General features: G+C 36.8%; 1 protein-coding gene across 4 annotated transcripts in view; it reads right to left on the reverse strand.

Annotated features, from left to right (window-relative positions):
* LOC129796468 (focal adhesion kinase 1) overlaps window positions 1–20,269 on the reverse strand; it is a 35,488-nt gene that overhangs the window by 5,998 nt on the left and 9,221 nt on the right. For 2 of the 4 annotated variants that reach the window (XR_008751223.1, XM_055838423.1), the window contains exons 1-13: window positions 8,625–11,293; window positions 7,204–7,451; window positions 6,287–6,828; window positions 4,915–5,553; window positions 4,754–4,835; window positions 4,374–4,631; window positions 4,010–4,288; window positions 3,795–3,927; window positions 3,167–3,299; window positions 2,758–3,104; window positions 2,319–2,449; window positions 531–2,248; window positions 137–241 (exon numbers count right to left, since the gene is read on the reverse strand). Coding sequence is in view for 3 of the 4 variants with exons in the window: in XM_055838423.1 (XP_055694398.1) it covers window positions 137–241; window positions 531–2,248; window positions 2,319–2,449; window positions 2,758–3,104; window positions 3,167–3,299; window positions 3,795–3,927; window positions 4,010–4,288; window positions 4,374–4,631; window positions 4,754–4,835; window positions 4,915–5,553; window positions 6,287–6,828; window positions 7,204–7,451; window positions 8,625–10,438 (6,429 nt within the window). In the remaining variant the exon portion in view is untranslated. Of the gene's footprint in view, window positions 1–136; window positions 242–530; window positions 2,249–2,318; window positions 2,450–2,757; window positions 3,105–3,166; window positions 3,300–3,794; window positions 3,928–4,009; window positions 4,289–4,373; window positions 4,632–4,753; window positions 4,836–4,914; window positions 5,554–6,286; window positions 6,829–7,203; window positions 7,452–8,624; window positions 11,294–19,861; window positions 20,079–20,269 lie in introns of those variants that run through there. The other 2 variants (XM_055838424.1, XM_055838425.1) reach the window with 2 other exon arrangements.

The raw sequence follows: 20,269 nt of genomic DNA on the forward strand, positions 1-20,269 counted from the left end.
AACGATTATCATCCTAACCTAACTTTACTGGGTAATATTTGAGGAGTTTGAAGATAATTGAAAGGACTTCAAGAGCTTGGAAGCCAAAGGAAACAAAAAACTCAGAATTCCTTTTAAAATTATTTTACAAACTCACCAGATTTGTTTCTTCCTGGTGTAGCCATTTTGAATCAACCTCACTTTCCATCTGCTGTCGCCTCAGTTTAGCTTCAAAATGTCCTGATACATCCGGAAGTTGAATCTATTGCAAGAAGATTTTATATTTAATACCTAAGTCTAAACTAGCCGTTCAATGAGAAAAAAAACACGAAACAATCATTCAAAACATTCAAATAACGAAAAAAAATCAATCAAAAAACGAATCATGCTTTCAGACATGCTGAGAAAACAAAACATTTTTAACACAACTAAATAAATCCAAAAATGAAGAACAATTCTAACAAACCAAGAGAATAAAACTGAAGAGAGAAAAATAAATCAAAAAATGATCAGAAAACTACAACAGCAGTGGAACAACAATTTCTGCACACCTGAGAATTCAAATTTTGCTGATGCAATTGCAGCTGTTGCTGTTGCAGTTGGTGCTGTTGTTGTGGAAGTTGGTGTTGTTGTTGAAATTGATGTTGTTGCTGCATTTGCTGCTGTTGATGCAAATTGGGCATTACCGGAGAACCTTGATGAAGAAACTGCTGCTGCTGCTGCTGAATGGGACTCATGGGAGGTATTTGATGATTCCACATACGCTGCTGTATTCCTTGTGGTGGATATTGGAATTTCTGCTGCGGCTGTTGCTGCTGCTGTGATCCAGGATATGGCGGTGGAGCTGGGGATATTGTTGAATTTATCTTGTACTGATACTCTGCCGGAATGAGACCTTTAGCTATACTCTTCTTCAGTGCAATTGCAGCACAGCTCTTCACATTTGCCCCACCAAAATCGTAAATCTCCTCTTGGAATGGTTCCGGATCGGGTTGTTTTGGGCTCTTGTACGGTGTCCCATAGCCGGGATTCCTTTCGAGGCTCCCCCCACGTGGCCCTGTGAGAACTTGTTGATTCCTCTCCAAACTTCCACCACGTAAATTCCTCCCTTTGGCAGCATCGTATGCCCCGGCTGATTGATTCCTCTCGAGACTCCCGCCAGTTGTGCGAAGGGTGTCATTTTGACTTCTCTCGAGGCTATTGTTGCGACTACCGTAGCCCTGGGGTGGAAGACCACTCCGCTCGAGACTTCCTGATCGAGCAGCTGCAAAAGCATCCTGACTGCCGCTCAGCTGGCGTGTTAGTGATGTTGAACGCGATGGTTTAGCCGCTACATTCGGCACGGTACGTTCGAGGGAGCTCACACGACCTGGATATGGAGGATTCCTCTCGAAACTCCGACATTTTTCACCACTTTCCACCCCATCGGGTGCACCGTAGTGTACAGCATATGCTTGGGGATAGTGTCCCGGTGGCATGGCCATCATCTGTGGACTAAGAACTGGATAGACGAATGTCCCAGCAGCGGGACTTCCACCCTGTGGGAAGCTCTGCACAAGGTACTGCTGATGCTCGCCGTAGTAATTGGCCGGTTGGATGTAGGATGCTGTATGCGTGGGAGTTCCGTGATTTGGATAGTGTACAACCTGTGGTGGTTGCTGCTGACTAGAAATGTACTGAATTACCGGCTGTAGTGGTGGCTTATCAGCCACCTGTTGCCCATCCGGAGGTTTCTGCAGTGCCTTGTACATGGGATCAATTGAATGTGTTTGCTGGGTGAGAGCATTGATAATTTCACACGGGATTGGATACTCAGGGGGATGTGGAATGGAATTGTCACTAATAGCATCCTGTGGTAGATCATACCGTTCCAGGGTATTGCTATTGGAGGACGTGGCGGAATTACAGAGACCCTCAATACCTTGTGAATTGACCAAATCTGCATCATCGGAACGCCCTGATTTCACCATACATGCCCCACTTGACACACGCTCACCCACCATTGGATCCAATTTCAACAAATCACTCGCCGGCAATTTGATTGTCTTCAATGTCACATCACACGGCTCAACACTTGCCTCATCAACATGCTCCGTATCAAAATCTACAGCTAATGTATTAAATACCGAAGCTGGTGTTGTGTAAGCTGATGGATTGAGGCTCCGTGCCTCATTCTCACGCATCAAATGCGCCAGGACGGCTGGATTCTGAGCTATTATGTACGTCTGTGGTGCCATTTGGGGTGCCTCCGTACCCAAACTTCCAGCATCTAGTGCAAGAAATCGTTATTTTTAAACATTTTTTATTTGATAATTTCATTATTCTGTTAAAATTCTTACCAACGAGGGGAGCTCGTGCTGGTTTTGGGGGTGGATTGTCATCACCAGCACCCCAAGACATAGCGGCTACTCTCCTATTCTCCCGCCTCATTGTCTCACAATCACTCAAACGTTCTTCCATGAGAATTTCACTGGAAATGTGAATTGAAAAAGAAAATGTTCATAAAAATGAACGAAGACTGATAAAGATTGAGCCTTGCTCAATTATGCGGAAGCATTGCAAAATTTTAGATAAAGATATTTATTTTAATAAAATGCAACTCTAAAGCTCATTTTTTTTTTTGAGTAAGAACATGAAAGGTGAAGTGGTGCAGAGACGAGAGGTTAAAGTACGTTTAAGAATGTAATTTACACTCTTGAAATTAATAAAAAAAAATGTTAAATTCTAAATAATTTCATTTCTTTGAAGAAGGACACTAAACAAACAATAATTACTTACTAGAGAGTTTCTTTGATAGTCTTAAAGTCAGGCCTCTTGCTGGGCTCATAGGCCCAACACTGTGACATGAGAGAGTAGAGCCGTGGGGGACAATTGTTGGGCAATGGCAGTCGTTCGCGATTCTCAAGCTTCCCAATTACATCACTATTCTTAATCCCTTGGAATGGTTTAACGCCCAACATGAGAATTTCCCATGTGCAAACACCAAACATCCACACATCACTAGCCGTCGTGAAGCGCCTGAAGTTTATTGATTCCGGTGCCATCCACTTAATGGGCAGCATCCCTTTGCTCGAATGATAGTAGGATTGATCCTCAACCCACCGAGAGAGACCAAAGTCGGCCAACTGAAATAAAAAAAAATATTATTTCATTTTCTTATTTTTTTCCACCCAAATAAATTCTTTACCTTGATACAAGTGGGTGAGCTGACAAGAACATTCCTCGCGGCAATATCTCGATGGACAAATTTCTTCGATTCTAAGTAACTGAGTGCTGTTGAAAGTTGATAGCAGTAGAGAAGAAGACTGCCAAGTTTCAGCCTATAGAAAAAGAAGAAAAAATGGCAAATTCTAAAAAATATCCATTTTCTGTCATTGAAATTGTTAAGGATGGATCAGGGATGAAATGGCAACAGAATCCACCGCAGAATTATTTAAAGTGCAGGAAAAGAAAGCCTGGTGTTGTATTGGAGACAGCTGGACGGGTGAGATTCATTAAATTGCTACATGGACCATTTGGTTTTGCGGACAAACCTCTTCCTTTGTCATTGGCTGAGGTGAAGAGGAAGGATTTTGAGGAAAAATCCTCTGCAAAGGCTTCAAAATTAAATGATGAATATGAGAAAATTGTCAATGCAACAGATGCAACAATTGATGAAAGGAAAATTGTGAAAATTGAGGAGAAAAATAAGTCTTTTGAGAAAAATCCCAACAATGGCAATGTGGTGAAAAACAGACAAACAGGGAGGACAAATTTCAAGGAAAACAAGGATAAGGAAAAGCGGAGGAGTACAAAGAAATAATCCAACAACATACTTGTTTGAATGTTTCTTCAAATAAGCTCTAAGCTCCCCAAGTCTCGCTAATTCCATCACAATCCAAATTGGTGGATTACTGCATATCCCAATGAGTCGGATTATGTGGGGGTGTTCAAATTTTTGCATAATATCTGCAACATAAATTATTAAATCAATAAACAAATCATTGCAAATTATTTTTCATTTTTATTTGTAAAAGAAAGAAATCCTCACATGCTTCCTCGAGGAATTTTTCTGCAGTCTTCAAGTCAGCATCGGCTTTGCATGTTTTAACAGCAACATGAATAAGTCCCATCTTTTCAAACCCCTTTTCCGCATCACTCGAGGTCGCCTCATTTTGTGATTCATCTTTGGTTGTTGCTTTTAGTTTGCCCTTCGACGTTGGTCGCGTGGGCTTTATTTTGCACGTCCCAATGTGAACATCTCCAAATTGCCCCACACCAATGATTTCATTGAGAACTATTTGACTCCGATCCAACTCATAATTTCGAGCTGTCGATGTATGGGGAAAAATATATTAGTTTTCAATTAAATGTTTCTTTCTGTTTGCGGAGGAATTTTATGTGAAAATTCTCACCAGCAGGAGTTGAGTAGTCTCCCTCCTCTTCACCAAGACCAATTTCCGCGTAATCCTCACTCAATGTTGGCAAATTTCCACCTTCAGCTGAATTTATCATCTTTGCGGGAATATTTGGCATCTCTGGAGAATCATTCTGCGCATCATTCTCAATGGCCACCTGTGTTGTCGTCACCGGTGATTGATGATCCGTCTCCAATTTTCTATTTTTCTCCAATGAATTCGTCGCACTGCTCGACGGAGTGCCTTTTGCGTGAACTTTGAAGGGAAAAAATAATTAAAATTAGGATATTTCTTATCTTAAATTAAAGCTAAAGAAAAAAAGGAATCTTGGAAGAGATATTTCTACACATTTTTATCAATTTCAAGCGTAACCTTACCTGAACGATCCCACAAGGATACATCAGAATCCGTAAAAAGCTTGCAGTATCCATCTACCAAGTCTGCAATACTTTCAGCAGTCTGAAAATCAGTTAAAGAAGGAATAAATTAGGAATTTCATTAAATAAATTCCTTCTAAAAATTATAAAATAAATCTTACCTTAATCCCATTGCATGTAATTGCAAGATCATCAATATTTTCCGTGACTTTAATCTTGAGTTGAGTCTTAATGTCAGCACAACTACACGACGAATTGGATATGGAGGCTTTCTTCTCGCCTGAACCCGATGAGGATATTTTCTTATTCGGTACAGGACTATTTGTTACACTTCCCGTGCCATTATTGGGGAATTTTTGTGAACAAACTGATGCATCGGAATTACTTCCACCACTTTGACTGGTATTCATATCCCTCCCTGATGATGATCCCGACATTAGGACACTCGTTGTTATTCTCTCAATGTCTTCAAAGTCCGCAACTTTTGTGAGTTTTGCCTGTGAATGGGCTAAATAGGAGATTCCAACGTGGGGCCCAATTATAAGGTCAATGGGTATATTCCAACCCGAACCCAGTGTTACGATAAATTGTTCTTGCTCAAAGTTATACTGAGTCCGCAGAAGATCAAAGAATTTCATCATATACTCCATTTCCGTGTAATTGTGGACCTTCTTGTAGCCACTCTGAATTAATTTCTTCAAATTCTTCTGCTTTATCGTATCTATCACAGATTTTGGTATAAAATTTCCAAATCCCTTCTCCTTCTCAATGTAATCGACATGATGTTTCTTATCTGTTACCTACAATCACACAATTCTCCTGTTAGTTTAATGCTGCACATGAATTAAACATACATAGAGCATTCTGTATATGTTTATGTATCATGCAAACGCTACATATTGCAAAAAATACTCCAAGTAAAAAGAAAAGATCAAACGAATCGCTTTAGTGAGCAATTGTAGAGAAATTATAATTTTATTATGGACCAAGATGAACTAATTAAATTGTCTTTAATCGCTATTAGCATACAAGTTGAGTTATTATTGTCTTTAATGGTATGGCTACATCCAGTTCATTCACATCGATCGCATGTAGATGATTTGAATACTAATTCGGCTAATTCGCAATTTAAAACTTTTTTGTACTTCCTAATTTGGGCAAGGAAAGGAGTCTATTCACCTTTGTTGGTGTCATGATTTCATTACTAGAAAATGCATAACAGAGTAATAAAATATTGTAGAAAATACAAATTAAATATCCAAGACAAGAAAAATTGAGAGAAACTCAGTTTAAATCCATTTGGGATCAAATAGGAAAAGTCGAGAAAAAATAGATATTCCAAATCGATTTGATCGATAATCCTTTATTATATTACGATGAAAGATCTACGGTGAATTGTAGATACTTTTTAAGGAAAAAACTAACGCTAATTTAAAATTAAGAAGAGTAAAGGCAAAATTTTTACTTCTTGATATTACTTTTTTTTTTTTTTTAATTTCAAATTTTTCAATAAAAAAGAGATGAAAAACTTACCTGATTAGTGTCTTTGAAGTAATGCCTTAAACCTAGACAGCACAATTGCACCGCAATGTCCTGATCAATATTTGGAATATTTGACTGTATGTAATCCTGTTTAACTTGATCAAAGTAAAAGTGGCACGTGGTGCGATCTTGCTCATAGAGTTCCTTCAAATTCTTTGGAATATATCGTACCCTCAGTTCGGCTTTCCACACACTATTTGCATGCCCCGTGATATTATTGGTCTTTTGCTGCTTCTTCGCCATTGTACTCCGATCGACATTGGGACAATCGGGATTTGCGCACGAGGGATTGGAAATGTGTGCCATTACTTCAGTCATCGATGTATCTGGTGGCATCCAGAGTACCTCTTTGGTCAGCATGTGGCGCAAACGGAGTGCATAGCACTGCGGCCGGGCTGTCTGACTTGGCGTCATCGACCCCACAATCATGTTGATGATCTCTCGCACATCGGACGCCTCATCGAAACGTATCATGCGAAAGCCATGATTTGGCAGGTGAACATGAAGAGTCTGAACATCTGACTGGGGTTGTGCTATATATACAAAGAGGTGAACAACATTGAATAAACAAAAATTACATAAATCTATTTTCAATATATTGGAAAATCAATTGAAAAGTATTTTATTTTTATATTGTATAAACAGAGTGGTGTGAATGAAATGTTGTTGATTTCGAAGACTTTCTTTAGTTTTTAAAAATATAAAAGTTTCTCAAAACTTAGGGAATTTAAATAACATTGAATAAATTCACAATTTACAGAGAAATATTTGACGAGTTTCAAATGTTAATGTGCCGATAAAGCTGTGCCATGAAGGCCCATTGAAGGGATGACATGTTTCGGGGGGAAATGTTGAATGGGAAATGTAACAATTCAGCATGTAATTTCACAAAATGTGTCTGTATTTACCATTCCTTGCAGGACTAAAGTGGGGTGAACGTGGCGCACCAGAATCCCCCATTTTCCTATATTTTCCCGCAACTACCACCACGTTGTTGCCACTTTGGTACTTTTTCAAATCTGCCGCACCAGCACTAGATGTCCTGTGGCAGACGCTCGATTCACTTTTATTGCTGTACGAATGCCTAATTGGTGATTGAGGGCCTCGCCCCCGATTTGGGGGCTCACCTATCCCACCATTCCAGCCACCGTCATAGCTGTAAGTAAATAGAAAATATACCAACAAATTACCCATGAAATCCAACAAGTCCATTAATTATTGAGTTAGCAAAATTAACCGAGAAGTCACGACAAAATTGATTTTTCGCCTTCAAATTGCAACATTCTAAGACAAAACGTATATACAGAATGTTTTGTAAGAAATTTTTTGAATATTCTACAGAAGGAATTTTGTTGGATGATATTTTTTTCCTCCTTAAGTTAATTCTTGTGTGGAGATTAAAAGTTTAAGTCGATGTGGAGCGTACAAATGGATATAAGAATTAAAGATTGGACGGCTTAAAATTCACATTGAAGGTGAAAATTTCTTAACCCATCGAGTTTTTCCTTTTCACAAATAAAAGAAAAAGCTTTAAAACTTTTTTTCTGGTTCTAGAGCAAGTTTCTTAATTTTTATGATTTTGAGAACTTTTTCTAGCTTATCTAGTTCCGGAAGCCTAGTTTCCTAGTTTTCAATTTTTTGGAACCCTTTGTTAGTTTTCCAAGCACCGTAAAAGTAGTGTTCTGATTTTCACGTTATTCAGAACTTTTTTCTAGCTTTCCTGGTTAAGTTTCCTAATTTTTATTATTTTCAAATTTTTTTCTACTTTGTTCAAATTACAGCAAAACTACTATAGATCAGCTAGGCGAACTTTTTAGACCGTATATTAATTATTTGCTACACGTGAATCAATTACTGAGTATTATACCTATGCTTAATGTATTAAAAATGTACATAGTTTTGTGTTTTCAATTCCGACGATTCATTTAAAATTATTTAAACATAAAATCATGAAAAAATCTGAAATGTAACGAACAACATTCACAAAAGGAACTTTTTATGAAGACAATATAATAAGTAGACACAGACAGACCCTCAGTGTTATCTCGCGACAAAGAATTTCACGATACAACTGCTTTTTCTGCCTACACAAAAATTCAAAGACTCTCTGGCTAAACTACGCGAGAGGCATGAGAGACCCATAAAAAACATCTTAATAACCGGCAATAATCAGCCAGAGAGAAGTGATTGTTTATGAGAATTTCATGCTCAAAAAAGTTATTAAAAAATATGATGGCAAATAAATTGTCGAATGAATCAAATAATGTGTATTAAATTATGATAATAGATGTTTTGGTATGAGAAAAAAATTGTAAATGAGATGAAACACCTTCTACGATAGACCCATGTGTTGACCACAACATCTGAAGCACTACCCACGCTGTGTCTCTTGAGACGTCGAAATGATGATCGTGCTCGCAATTTAACTCCACCTTTTTGCTGCTGATTTCTCCCGGAATCGCAGATCAACTGATTTTCCTTATTGATTGGTTTTTCAGCATTTTCCGCAATGATGGAAAATCTTTCGGGTACTCTGTGGTGGTGTATCACTAAAGCAACATTGTGATGTATTTTCTCAATTTCCTCCAAATTTCCTTGACTCCACCATCCGCGTGGTGATTTGCTAATTCCATCATTGAGATTTATAGGGTCAATTGATGGCGTTGATGATGTGGCTGACAATTTATTTAGCACGTCTAAATGGTGTATGTCGTCGAGACTCTTTGAGCGCGACGACAAATGGCATAATTCTGATGAACCATATTGAAAGTACTCCGTTGTACGCATATTGCATTGTTGTGGATAAAAGAAATCCATGTAGATACCCAGTATTCGCTTCAGTGTCGACAATTTAAATTTATCACCTCTTTGTTTTGAATTCATCTCCCCCTCGTGCAATCCGTGGAATATGTGCAAACTTTTATGTAGTTTGCTGATGACATTGAGTGTGTTTAGCTCAATATTTGCATCACTAAACATACTCCTTGCCGCACACTGATGCGCCTGATGCGCTTGATGCGGACTGTCTCTTATGGGCTTGATGATACTCTTGCGTTCTCCATTGTTTGCCAGACATTTAGTCTTCTTCAGTGATAAATTTAAACTACGCCTCTGCAGGAGAAATCTCCGTAATTTTGATACTCGGTCCTTTGGGGACGCATCTTCAGCTTCCATGAAATTATACCTCCTATTCTGACATTGTACTGCATGCAATGCAGTAGCTCCATTTTCCCCACAATTCGTGGAAGGAGCACATGGATGATGAGTTGATGGACACTTTGTACCACAACACAACTCGTTGGGCGATGATTTTGTGTCTGTACCACTTATAGTTCTCAGTGGATTTTCCTGTGAACTGTCGCATCTATTTTTAAAGAGACCGTCTCCTCCAGATGGGAAACCCAATGGGCCATCAGCTATAAATACACCACTTTCACTGGATTTCTCTTCATTCTGCAGAAATTCATATTTCATGAGAACTGGGTAGAATTTTGAATTATCCACAATTATAATGGATTGTGGCTCTTTCACTACCGCTGGACGGCGGCATGTGTCTGTCTTCATGAGAATTGGTGCTAATTTTTTATTGTCAATGAGAAAAAGTGGTTGATAGGGGCTCCTAAAGGTACTCGTATCATCTAAGAAGGTAATATCTCGATCTCCTGGTGCTTGTGTTTGTTTCCTTCGGCATGGTCTGCAAGTTTCTGCATGATTGTGCACCTCACGCGTCTCGGTTCTCTTGTAAATTTCATCTTCCAGCTTCTTAATGAGAGCAATATCCATGGTGATTTCCTTCTGTGACGACGTGGGCGCATCCGCCTCTTTCACATCACCATCATCGTGACTGGTTGTTGCCCCACCAAATGGGCGTTTGAGGAAATTACCAATTGCACTTGGCAAGCTAAAAGGACGCTGTAGAATTTTTGGACATCGTCGTCTGTAGCGTATCCTATTCTTATTTAAATCAATCACATTTGTTGGACTCTCATCTGCCATGCCCCTTGATGATGTCGTTGCCAATGTTCCCATCAATGGAACATGGATGACATCATTTTTTTTCTGACTATCTTCACGCTTTTCTGCCACCTTGCTCGCAGATTGTCTGTGGGTGAGATTTTTTTCTTCATCTCTGTGTAAATTCATCTTTTACCTCCGCACACCACCAATTCGTGCACTCAATGAATTTCCTAATTATGCTCACAATTTTATTCAAAAGGTATAACCACATTAATGCGGAAATTATCCAAATTGTTGAGACTTTCACATGAGGAGGATCATAAATTTTCTTTCATGCTGCAAATTCTAATGCTGCTGCACAAATGCACAAACTCAATTTTCACTTAATTATCTCTGTGTGTATAACGTATTTTATCTCTGTACTTATTTTATAAAAGAATTCTTCACAATCTTTTATAATATTTATAATTATTATTCTTTTGCTTCCTTTCAAAGCTCTAATTATTTCACAAAAAAGATCACAATTTATTTTATCTATTGTAAATAAATTTAACAGACAATAATCTGTTTAAACTTTTCCTTTAAAACACTTTAAGATTTATTTTCATCAATGAATTAGAGAATTTTTTTTGTGATCTATAAATTATTTTGTTCGTGAATAAATCACTGAGAGAGAAAATTGATGCAACACATCCACCAATCACAATGGAATATTTTTGTAAAATGTAATACACGCAAAAAAAACAGAAGGGAATTTGATGTGGAATTGTGTCGGAAAATGCCAAAACCGTGCACTATTATCTCCACATTGTTAATACCAAACAATCTCCACACCTTCACGATTTTCTCGCCATGCCCGAAGAGAGATCGAGTGAGAAATTGATGACCAAATGGTATTATAAACCACATATACAATGTGACTAATCGATCGCTAAAGACACACTTTTGGTGTGCGCGCGTATAAATTTGCAACGGAGGAGGAAGCAGTTGACGGGACAACGGCCAATTGTGAACTGGCTGAACGTTGCTGAGGCCCCCGAGGCAGAACAGTTCAACAATTGCATCAGTGGCACATAATAGAGCTCTTACCATGCTCTGTGGATCATGGCAGAAAAAAATAAGCACGGTGGGGACGCTCCATAATTCAGAAAACACCGCCAGACATTATGTACAAGTAAATTAATATTAGTTATCTTTATGTACATGTACGTTGCATATAAATATGTACTGTTTGTTGGGGTGAATAGGAATAGTGCAAGGGTACAGGTGTGTATCTAAGAACGGGGTTCTGGGATTCTAATGTCCTTCTTTGTGCATTATACATAAAAATATTGAAACAAACTTTATCTCAAATTATTCTTATCAATTCAACTTATTTGCATAAGAAAAGGTAATTGTGCGTTGTCTTCAAAATTTTGAGCCTTCTGCTTTAAGGATAGGTACCTCTAAACGGTTAGGCTACTAATTAGAAATACTAGAACCAATCCAGGTTCAAACAGAACAGTGATGGCAGTGATATCCTAAAAATAACTAAAAACTTGAAAGACTTTTTTTTTTTTTTCAGAAAAATAAACTTTTACCTGCCCTACCTTACTAATTAATTTATTTTACCTTTAAATGTATAATATACCAGTGAGACTAGTAATTCTCATCAACATAACGCTAAAAAAAACCTATCTCTTTTTGCCTTCGTGTTGTAATTAAAACAACAATTTTCTCCACAATTCACAAGACAGGTCATCCCACACATTCAAGTTCTTTTGCTCTTTCTTACTCACGCCATTGATTTCGAGACAGGTATATTGAAAATTGCAAAAATATATTTCACAATATTAGAAATATTAGAGCAGAGATTTATTTTTTTTATTATTGTTTTTTTTACAAAATAAGAAAAAAACAAGAAGAAAAGTAGTTTTTAGGCAATCAAATTGGAGTTATCGAATAATGATTAGAATTTGATTCTTAAACATTTTAAATATTTCTTGTTAATTCAGAGAGATAATGTAGAACTCCATGTTTTCTAAAACTTATGCTTTTTTTGCTCAAAGAACTTTTTCAAAATTTGTAACATTGAAGAACATTTTTAGTTGAAGACGTTCACTTTACAGTATAATAATTTGTGTAAAATTAGTTTTTTCCCACTACAGTGTTATTGGCCTGATCAGCAAAAATTTTATGCTCTAAAAAGACACTTTTTGTCCCTACCATATTTTATATACTATGTTACCACCATTCCTCCAGATTGTCGCATATATATTGCGATCTTTCTTAATAGTTCAACACGTGGGTGATGCTGATTTCATACGCAAATGATCTCAACGGCGTTCATCAGCATCACTCGGTTATAAATTTCTCATGTGAGACCCAAAGCACGTTGAGCAATTAAATTTACATATTTTCTTATGTGATTGCACTATGAGCAATGACCACACGTATCTCTCTTGTCATTTATCGTGATACTTCCCTTCTTTGCATACAATCTTTTTTCACGCCAATAACAATGTCTTCTTAATCTCTCGGTTGTATACACAAATTTCTTCCCTGTTCCCCTATCACGTTTGAGAATCTTTCAATGTTTTCCTTGCTATATATGGGAAAAACATTGCAAATTCTAAGTAAGAAATATGTATTACAAAGAAAAACTGGAGTAATAAATTATGAATTGTTGAAAAAAAAAATTATAATATCATTTATGCAAATCTCTACAAAACATACTGTCTATTTTCCATACAAAGTGCAAATATTTGTGAGGTGATTTGTAATTCCTTTTCAAGATCATCACGATTAGATATTGTTCGATTGACATGCTTAACAAGTGTGTTTGTCGATTGATTCCTTTCAAAATTCATTCGGTCAAATGTTCTATACTCATTCAGTTGAAGCTCGTAACCACTTGATGGGTGCTCATAAATTCTTCTATTTAGGGGAGACCGGGGTAAAAATAGTCATTTTGGAATTTTCAAATGCCAATTTCTCCCAAAATATAAATCGGAAAAATCGGAAAAAATTAGGGTGCAAAGCCTTACCAACCTATAATTTTTGACAGTAATTTGGAGGTTATCCGATCAGTACTTTAGGAGTTAAAAATAAAAATAGTTTTTTGGCCCATTTCCCAAACTTTTGCGTATTGAGAAAAACGCGTTTTCCGAAGTTTTCCTTCAGCAATTTTCCAATCTGATAATTTTTCCCACTATCTGGGTTAGTGCAGAAAACGTTGCCACGGTGTATTTTTCAATAACTTTTAATGATTTTTCTCTACAATTTTTTGAATCAAAACATACCCCTTGGGGCAGATCTAGTCATCCCATGTAAATCATATGGGAGATCGAAATTTTTGGCATATTTTCTATTCATTTGTTGCAAAATGGCGTGTTTGAGAAAATCGCAAAATTCTCTGTTTTAGTGCGTATAAAAGTGAAATTCCTTGTCGCGGATCAAAAGGTGAGAAGTTTAGCTATCAACTACTATCAATCTCTCAGGTGGAAAATCATTGGAAATGTCGGAAAATTCGACCGACTTTATTTAGCCAACTGGTGACTATATTTACCCGCCGCGTTTAAAAATAGTCAGAAGCGGAAGGGTTTGGGAAAAGCTCGAAAACTCATATTTCCCGTGGAGATAGAGAAAAGTGGACTGAGACAAAGTTGTAGGCCAGGAAATTTCCTATAAGAATGACCTATCGAGGAAATTTTCTTGCCCTTGGGGAATCCTGCAGATAAGGATTTATGCAAATTGACTATTTTTACCCCGGTCTCCCCTATACAATTTATTGAAATATATATAGCTAAACATATACATTCTATATGCATAAGAACAATCAATTTCGTACATTATGTTTTCGGCACACTGAAACTATTTTTTTTTGGCATGAAACTATTCGATCTATTCACTTCAAATTGTAAAGAGCAACGTAAGTAGTAAAGCATAAGCAATAAAAATATATTTGTTTGAAATAGAGCCGAATTATATTGAAAAGTTTCTATCAAAATTAGTTGGTGTTCCACTTCGTGGCCAACACCAAGTATGTATTGTAATCGTCGGAAAAACCGACCACCTCAGATCGGGCTCAAACTTGGTATGAGCACGTTTTAGACATCCCACATTACGAAAATGGTGGTGTAAAATTTCATTATTTCGCATTTTCAAAATCCAAGATGGCCGTCATCCGCCATTTTGAAATACCGTCAACCACTTTTCTTATAGCTAGAGATCTGAAATTTCAGTATGTTGTAGAGCTCAATGAGACATTTTCATCGATAATTCATACTTGAAAATCGGTCAAGCGGTTTAGCAAATATGGCGGCCTAAAGCAAAAAGTGTTTTTTCGATATAACTCGAGAACGGCTTGATCGATTTTGATCATCTTGGTATCAAATGAAAGGTATTGCGAAGCCCTACAACTGTCTAGAACATTCCAAGTTCCAAAAACGTCCGCAAGAGGCGCTAAAAACAAAAACAAAAATTGCCTAACTTTAAGGGGCAATATCTCCGAATCCCCATTAGGCAAATCTTTTAAATTTTGATATGTTGTAGCCTGACTCAATATCTTTCACCAGTCCGAAAATGAAGAAAATCTATGTCGCCGTTTAGAAGATATAGCCATTTGAAAAATTCTTGAATTTGAAAAGTTCTAAGAGCCATATCTCCTGAACTGCTTGTCCGATTTTGCTCATCTTGGTATCAAATTAAAGGTTTTACAATTCCCTACAACTTTCTAGAACATCAGAAACCTCTAGTACTATTCCTTCAGGATAAAAAATGCAAAAAACTGTTTTGGTAAAACAAAAATCCGCCATTTTGTGTTCTACAGGTGACCTTGAAAATCATTGAGATATATATCAAATTACAGCTTATTTCAATACCTTTCCATAACTAGTCAAGAAATTTCTGTATGTTTTATAGAACTTGAGATATGACCATTTTTATGCATCAAATTACTGAATTTTACAAAAAAAAAATCAACTTTGCCTACTAATACTGCTCACAAATCGCATTACAACGCACACTGTTACGAGGGTTGGTTCTGGTTCCCTCCTTGACCATATGTATACGAATATGCTAGATGCCAAATTCAATATAAACTATATAGATGCTGATATTTCTGACCATGTGGTCATGGTTGGTGAGATATTTGCCGCGAGACATTCAGTGAGAATTGGGGATTCCGGGCACACAAAAGTTATCCGCGTTACGGACTTTAAGGCAGTGAATGAACAATTGTCTGGTGGTATTATGCCTGGTGGCCTAGATCCTGACTCCGTGGTGATGGATTTCAATGAGAAGTTTAGTGCTATATTGGGGAAAAATACAAAATCTAAAGTTCTGAGCAAAAAACGTATGGATCAAGTGTGGATGAATAAAGAGCTAAAAGAATTATTAATTCGGAAAAACTTGTGGTACAAAAAATATCTTAAAGATAAAACCAATGTTCTGTTAAAAAGTGAATTTAAATACTGGCTGAATAAATACGAACTAGCTAAAAAAGAGTGCAAAAACTCATACTTTATGAATAAATTCTCAGTGAATAAAGGCAACATAAAAAGATCTTGGCAAACAATTAATGAACTTGTGTATGGTGAAAAAAATCGAAAGGTTGCGAGCAATTCTCTATTTGAAACATCTAGCAAAAATGAGTTGAAAGAGAGTTTGAATAAAATAAATGTACATTTTTCTCAAGTGGGCATGCAGCTTATATCCTCCTTCAAAGCGTGCGCGATGGACCCTAGTCTGAAGTGTGATAGTGTGTTTGAATTTAAAGAAATTACGAGTCACCATGTAAAAATTATAATAAAAGATCTGAAAAATAAAGCTTCTGTGGGGCCGGATGGTTTTGGTTCAAAGCACTTTAAATTATGCTCAGATTATCTTGCAGCACCTGTGGCCTACATGATCAACATGAGCTTCAAGGCTGGAGTATTCCCGAAACCCCTTAAGCTTGCCAAGATTACCCCTGTTTTTAAGTCAGGCGACAAAAAGGACCTAACGAATTACCGCCCCATCAGCGTGTTGCCGACACTGGCCAAAATATTTGAAGCCGCTGCGGTCTCTCAGATGATGAATTTCTTGGAAAGACATAAGATTCTCTCTAACAGCCAGTATGGCTTTAGACCGCGATCATCCACTACCTCAGCCCTGTTTGATGTCGTTAGCCAAATCCAGGAGGCACGTGATGTGGGAGAAACTGCCTTGACTGTTTTTATAGACCTGAAGAAAGCATTTGACGCGGTGGACCACCGTGTGCTGCTTCACAAATTGGCTAGGTACGGCTTTGTAGGCAAATCGAGTGCTTGGCTCGGGAGCTACGTTTCTGAGAGACGGCAAATGGTGGCGCATGGTGAGGTCTACTCGGATGTGGCCCTGTGTAATGCGGGCGTCCCCCAAGGGAGTAGGCTTGGGCCTATCCTTTTCGTTCTCTTCATAAATGATGTGGAAGAAATTGGACTGCGCGGATCGTTGTACATGTACGCGGATGATCTTTGCCTCGTGTACCGTGGGAAGAGTGTTGCGCAGCTGCACGAGGATGCCTCACATGATTTGGGGGAAATTGAGTCGTGGGCTAGCAGAAGTAAGGTGACTGTCAACGCATCCAAGACCAAGTATATGGTTTTCGGTGCGACTGGGCCTGATCTGAGACTGGTGTTGGGGGCGACTGAGCTTGAACTTGTCCCTGAGTTCAGATACCTTGGGGTCACTTTGGACGACTCTCTGAGTTTTACCTCTCACATCGGCTCTTTGGTTCAGAAACTGTCGGCTCTGACTGGTGCGATGCGAAGGTCGGCGTCGATTGAGACAAAGATGGATGTGCGAATGCTGGTCTACTATGGACTATTTGAGTCGCTCATGAACTACGCGGCCCTGATTTGGAGCTCTGCGTCTGGAGAGGAATTGAGAAGGATCCAGGTGGCCCAAAATAAATTCCTGCGAGTCATCTTGAGACTGGATAGTCGTTGCCATAGTGCTGAGATATATCATGATAGGAAAATAGTTAAATTCTTAAATTCTGTCAATGCCCAGAAAATCATCCACATTTATAAAGTTAAAAACGGTCTCTTGCATTCCAATTTAGTTTTAAACACGAAAGTTAATATCCAAAATACCCGAAATGCTCATCCAATTGTAACTAACAAGCCGCGTACCACTAAGTTTGGCGTTAAAGCACTTATGTTTTCATCTCTTAAATTATTCAATGAGTTCATAGTTAAGAATCCAAATATCTCCCTGTCTAAACTGAAAGAAAAACTGTCAAGCACTGAATTTGTATAGAATAACATGACTTGAAGTTCATTTCCTTACTCGTAGATCTCTGTTAGTTAGCATTCTGTTTTTTATTGTATTACTTATGTATATAGTCCCTTTATGTTGTAATTATGACTGGGGCATAAATAAAGTCATCTTATCTTATCTTATCTTATAAACAAACTTCTACACGTTATGGGACACCAACTCTTATAACTGGACGCGTTATGATTGACTTTCCAATAAACATGATCAACTTGGGGGAACTGGAAAAAAGGTTGTCTTAAGTATTGAAAGGCGGTAGAACATTTTATGGAATCGATAAATGATAAATGATCTCCAGGTGAGTTTACAACTCTATGTATGTACTTATTTCATATACCTTTGTCAATATGTACATATATCCACGATAGATATGTATATTTATGAATTTGATTCAAAGCTATTCATTTGTCAAAAAATTTTCCGTATAAGTTTTATAGATTGAATTAAAGCAAATTTAAATATTTTAAAATAATAATCGTGTGCATTCAAAGAAGGGTAAAGATATCAGCTAAGGTTTGTAAGTATGTATAAGAATATTTCCAAGAATTTTAGAATATAAATTTTTCAACAATTACAGTAAATGTTTCATGCATTGAATCCCCTTTTTTCACACCTTCTGCACATGTTAATAAAAAAATTGCATATAAGAAAATTGCATGAATTAATTTCGAAAAAAAAAATACAATTTTACTCCATTTGCATAAAAACGTATTCTTTTTCTCCTTTACCATGTATTCAGTGTTGATGGTACATTCCATATGCAACAACTTTGATAAAAAAGGAAGGAAAAGAGATGGGAGCACTCAAAGGCACCACGTTGTTTATAAACACTTTTTTTCTCCACACAGTTGAGATCCCTTTTCTGCCACATTATTGAATTTAGTCAGCCAAAAGTTATTATTTGTATGTATTTAAAGACATCTCTTCCGAACTCCACTCATTAACATTTTGACATATTTATGGATAAACGCTGCGTGCACGATGGAAAAGATTTTGATAATATTGTATAAATATTTGACGTTAGGATCAATTTTTATTTTATATCGCTTTGCTACCGCCTTCGCTTGATCTTCCTCCTTTGTGTAAAGAAGAGGTAGACTTCTCTTGTAAGCATGAACGCATATAATTCAGGCAGATGCGATAGAGATTTTAAATATGTTTAGTAAATTTATACATGCTTACATATTATGTAAAACGCAGCGTGGTGTTACGGTTAGCACGTTGCATGGTGATGATACTTATTTGACATACGACCATCATGCTCTTAAAGACTTAAATTCTTTCAAGATTTTTTTTAGATTCAATTTTCAATTTTTTAATTAAGGTAATATAATTTTTCAAAAAGGTCATAGATTTGAATGAAAACAAAAAAAAGACCATAAATAAAGAATCATGTTCAATGCTAATTATTTCAATCATGTCTCTAAAGAAATTGCCATGAATGTTGCCCATTGTTTTCTTTAATGATTTCAGACATTATAAAGTACATAATATGCAGCTATTTATCTTTGCTTTTCCTCAAACATTTTTATAATAAAGGAATCTTATATTATAGTCTTCAAATGAAAATAAAAGGAATACATACTAAGAAATGGAGGTATTCACATTGACTTTGAACAATTCAAAAGATAAGTTTATTTAGAAAAACAATTTTAATTTCTATTTAATATTGTTCATTCATTGAGGAAAATTACATGAAGAAACTTGAGCTCTTTTAGTTTGATTTTGCAATGAAAATTTATATTTTTAACAAAAATTCTGCAAAGAGTTTTAAAATAATTTTTAAATGTGATCAAAACGTCGCTGGAAATGTTTATTTCTGTTATAATTTCAAAAAATCAAATAAAAGAAATTACTTAAACAGGAAAAGATGTGAAAATGAGAACAACATTGTTCAATTTGCATAATCCCTGTAAAGCAGGGATTTTATTTATCATAGACATTGTGCTTTAAGAAGTTACCACACCCAATTTCACAAGTGTTGCCCTTGCGGATGTTTCATCTGCAATATGGACAGAATAAGAGAAAAGGGTGCGTACATCACACCCCTAACCTCCCTTTCTCTGTAAATGTTCTGTTTACAAACCCAAAGAAGAATTAAATGATTGACCAAGCCCCTCATACTTTCTTTCTATGGGAAAATTGCATTTACTCTGCACATTCGGAGGGTGGAAATAACCCTCCTGTTGTAATATATTCAATGAATCGATTGCAACGTTACACCAAAGCTCTAACATGTTTGCAAACTCGCCCTCGAAGCAGAGAGAGAATCGTGCGAGGTAAAAATACAAAATTATTGGAAAAATATATAGAATGTTTTTCACTTACGTTTCGAGATATTGAAAATATTGATATGGTTTTCGATACATAAATCCCTCTGCTTTTTCCACCATCATGATAATTTATTCAGATGGTTCACAGGTCAGTACTATGTGGATATTGCAACAATGACGTGAAAAATAAATTTATTTCACTCCACAATATTTTCACCACAGTTTTATTAATTTCACTTCACATAATCCAACATTTTCCGGGAAAATTTATACTTCATTTCGTCAATAAAATGTGAAATTAGTGATCTTAATTACTCACACAATTAAAGATATAAATTTTGATTTCAGATTTTCGAGCTAAGACAGTTATAAGACAGACAGCCTAGTACACAGAACTTTTTTTCCTAACAAGCTTTACTTCAATAAAATATAAAAGCAAAAAACAACATTACAACGTTGTCGT

The sequence above is a fragment of the Lutzomyia longipalpis genome, chromosome 4, assembly GCF_024334085.1.
Source record: "Lutzomyia longipalpis isolate SR_M1_2022 chromosome 4, ASM2433408v1".
NCBI classification, from domain to species: domain Eukaryota; kingdom Metazoa; phylum Arthropoda; class Insecta; order Diptera; family Psychodidae; genus Lutzomyia; species Lutzomyia longipalpis.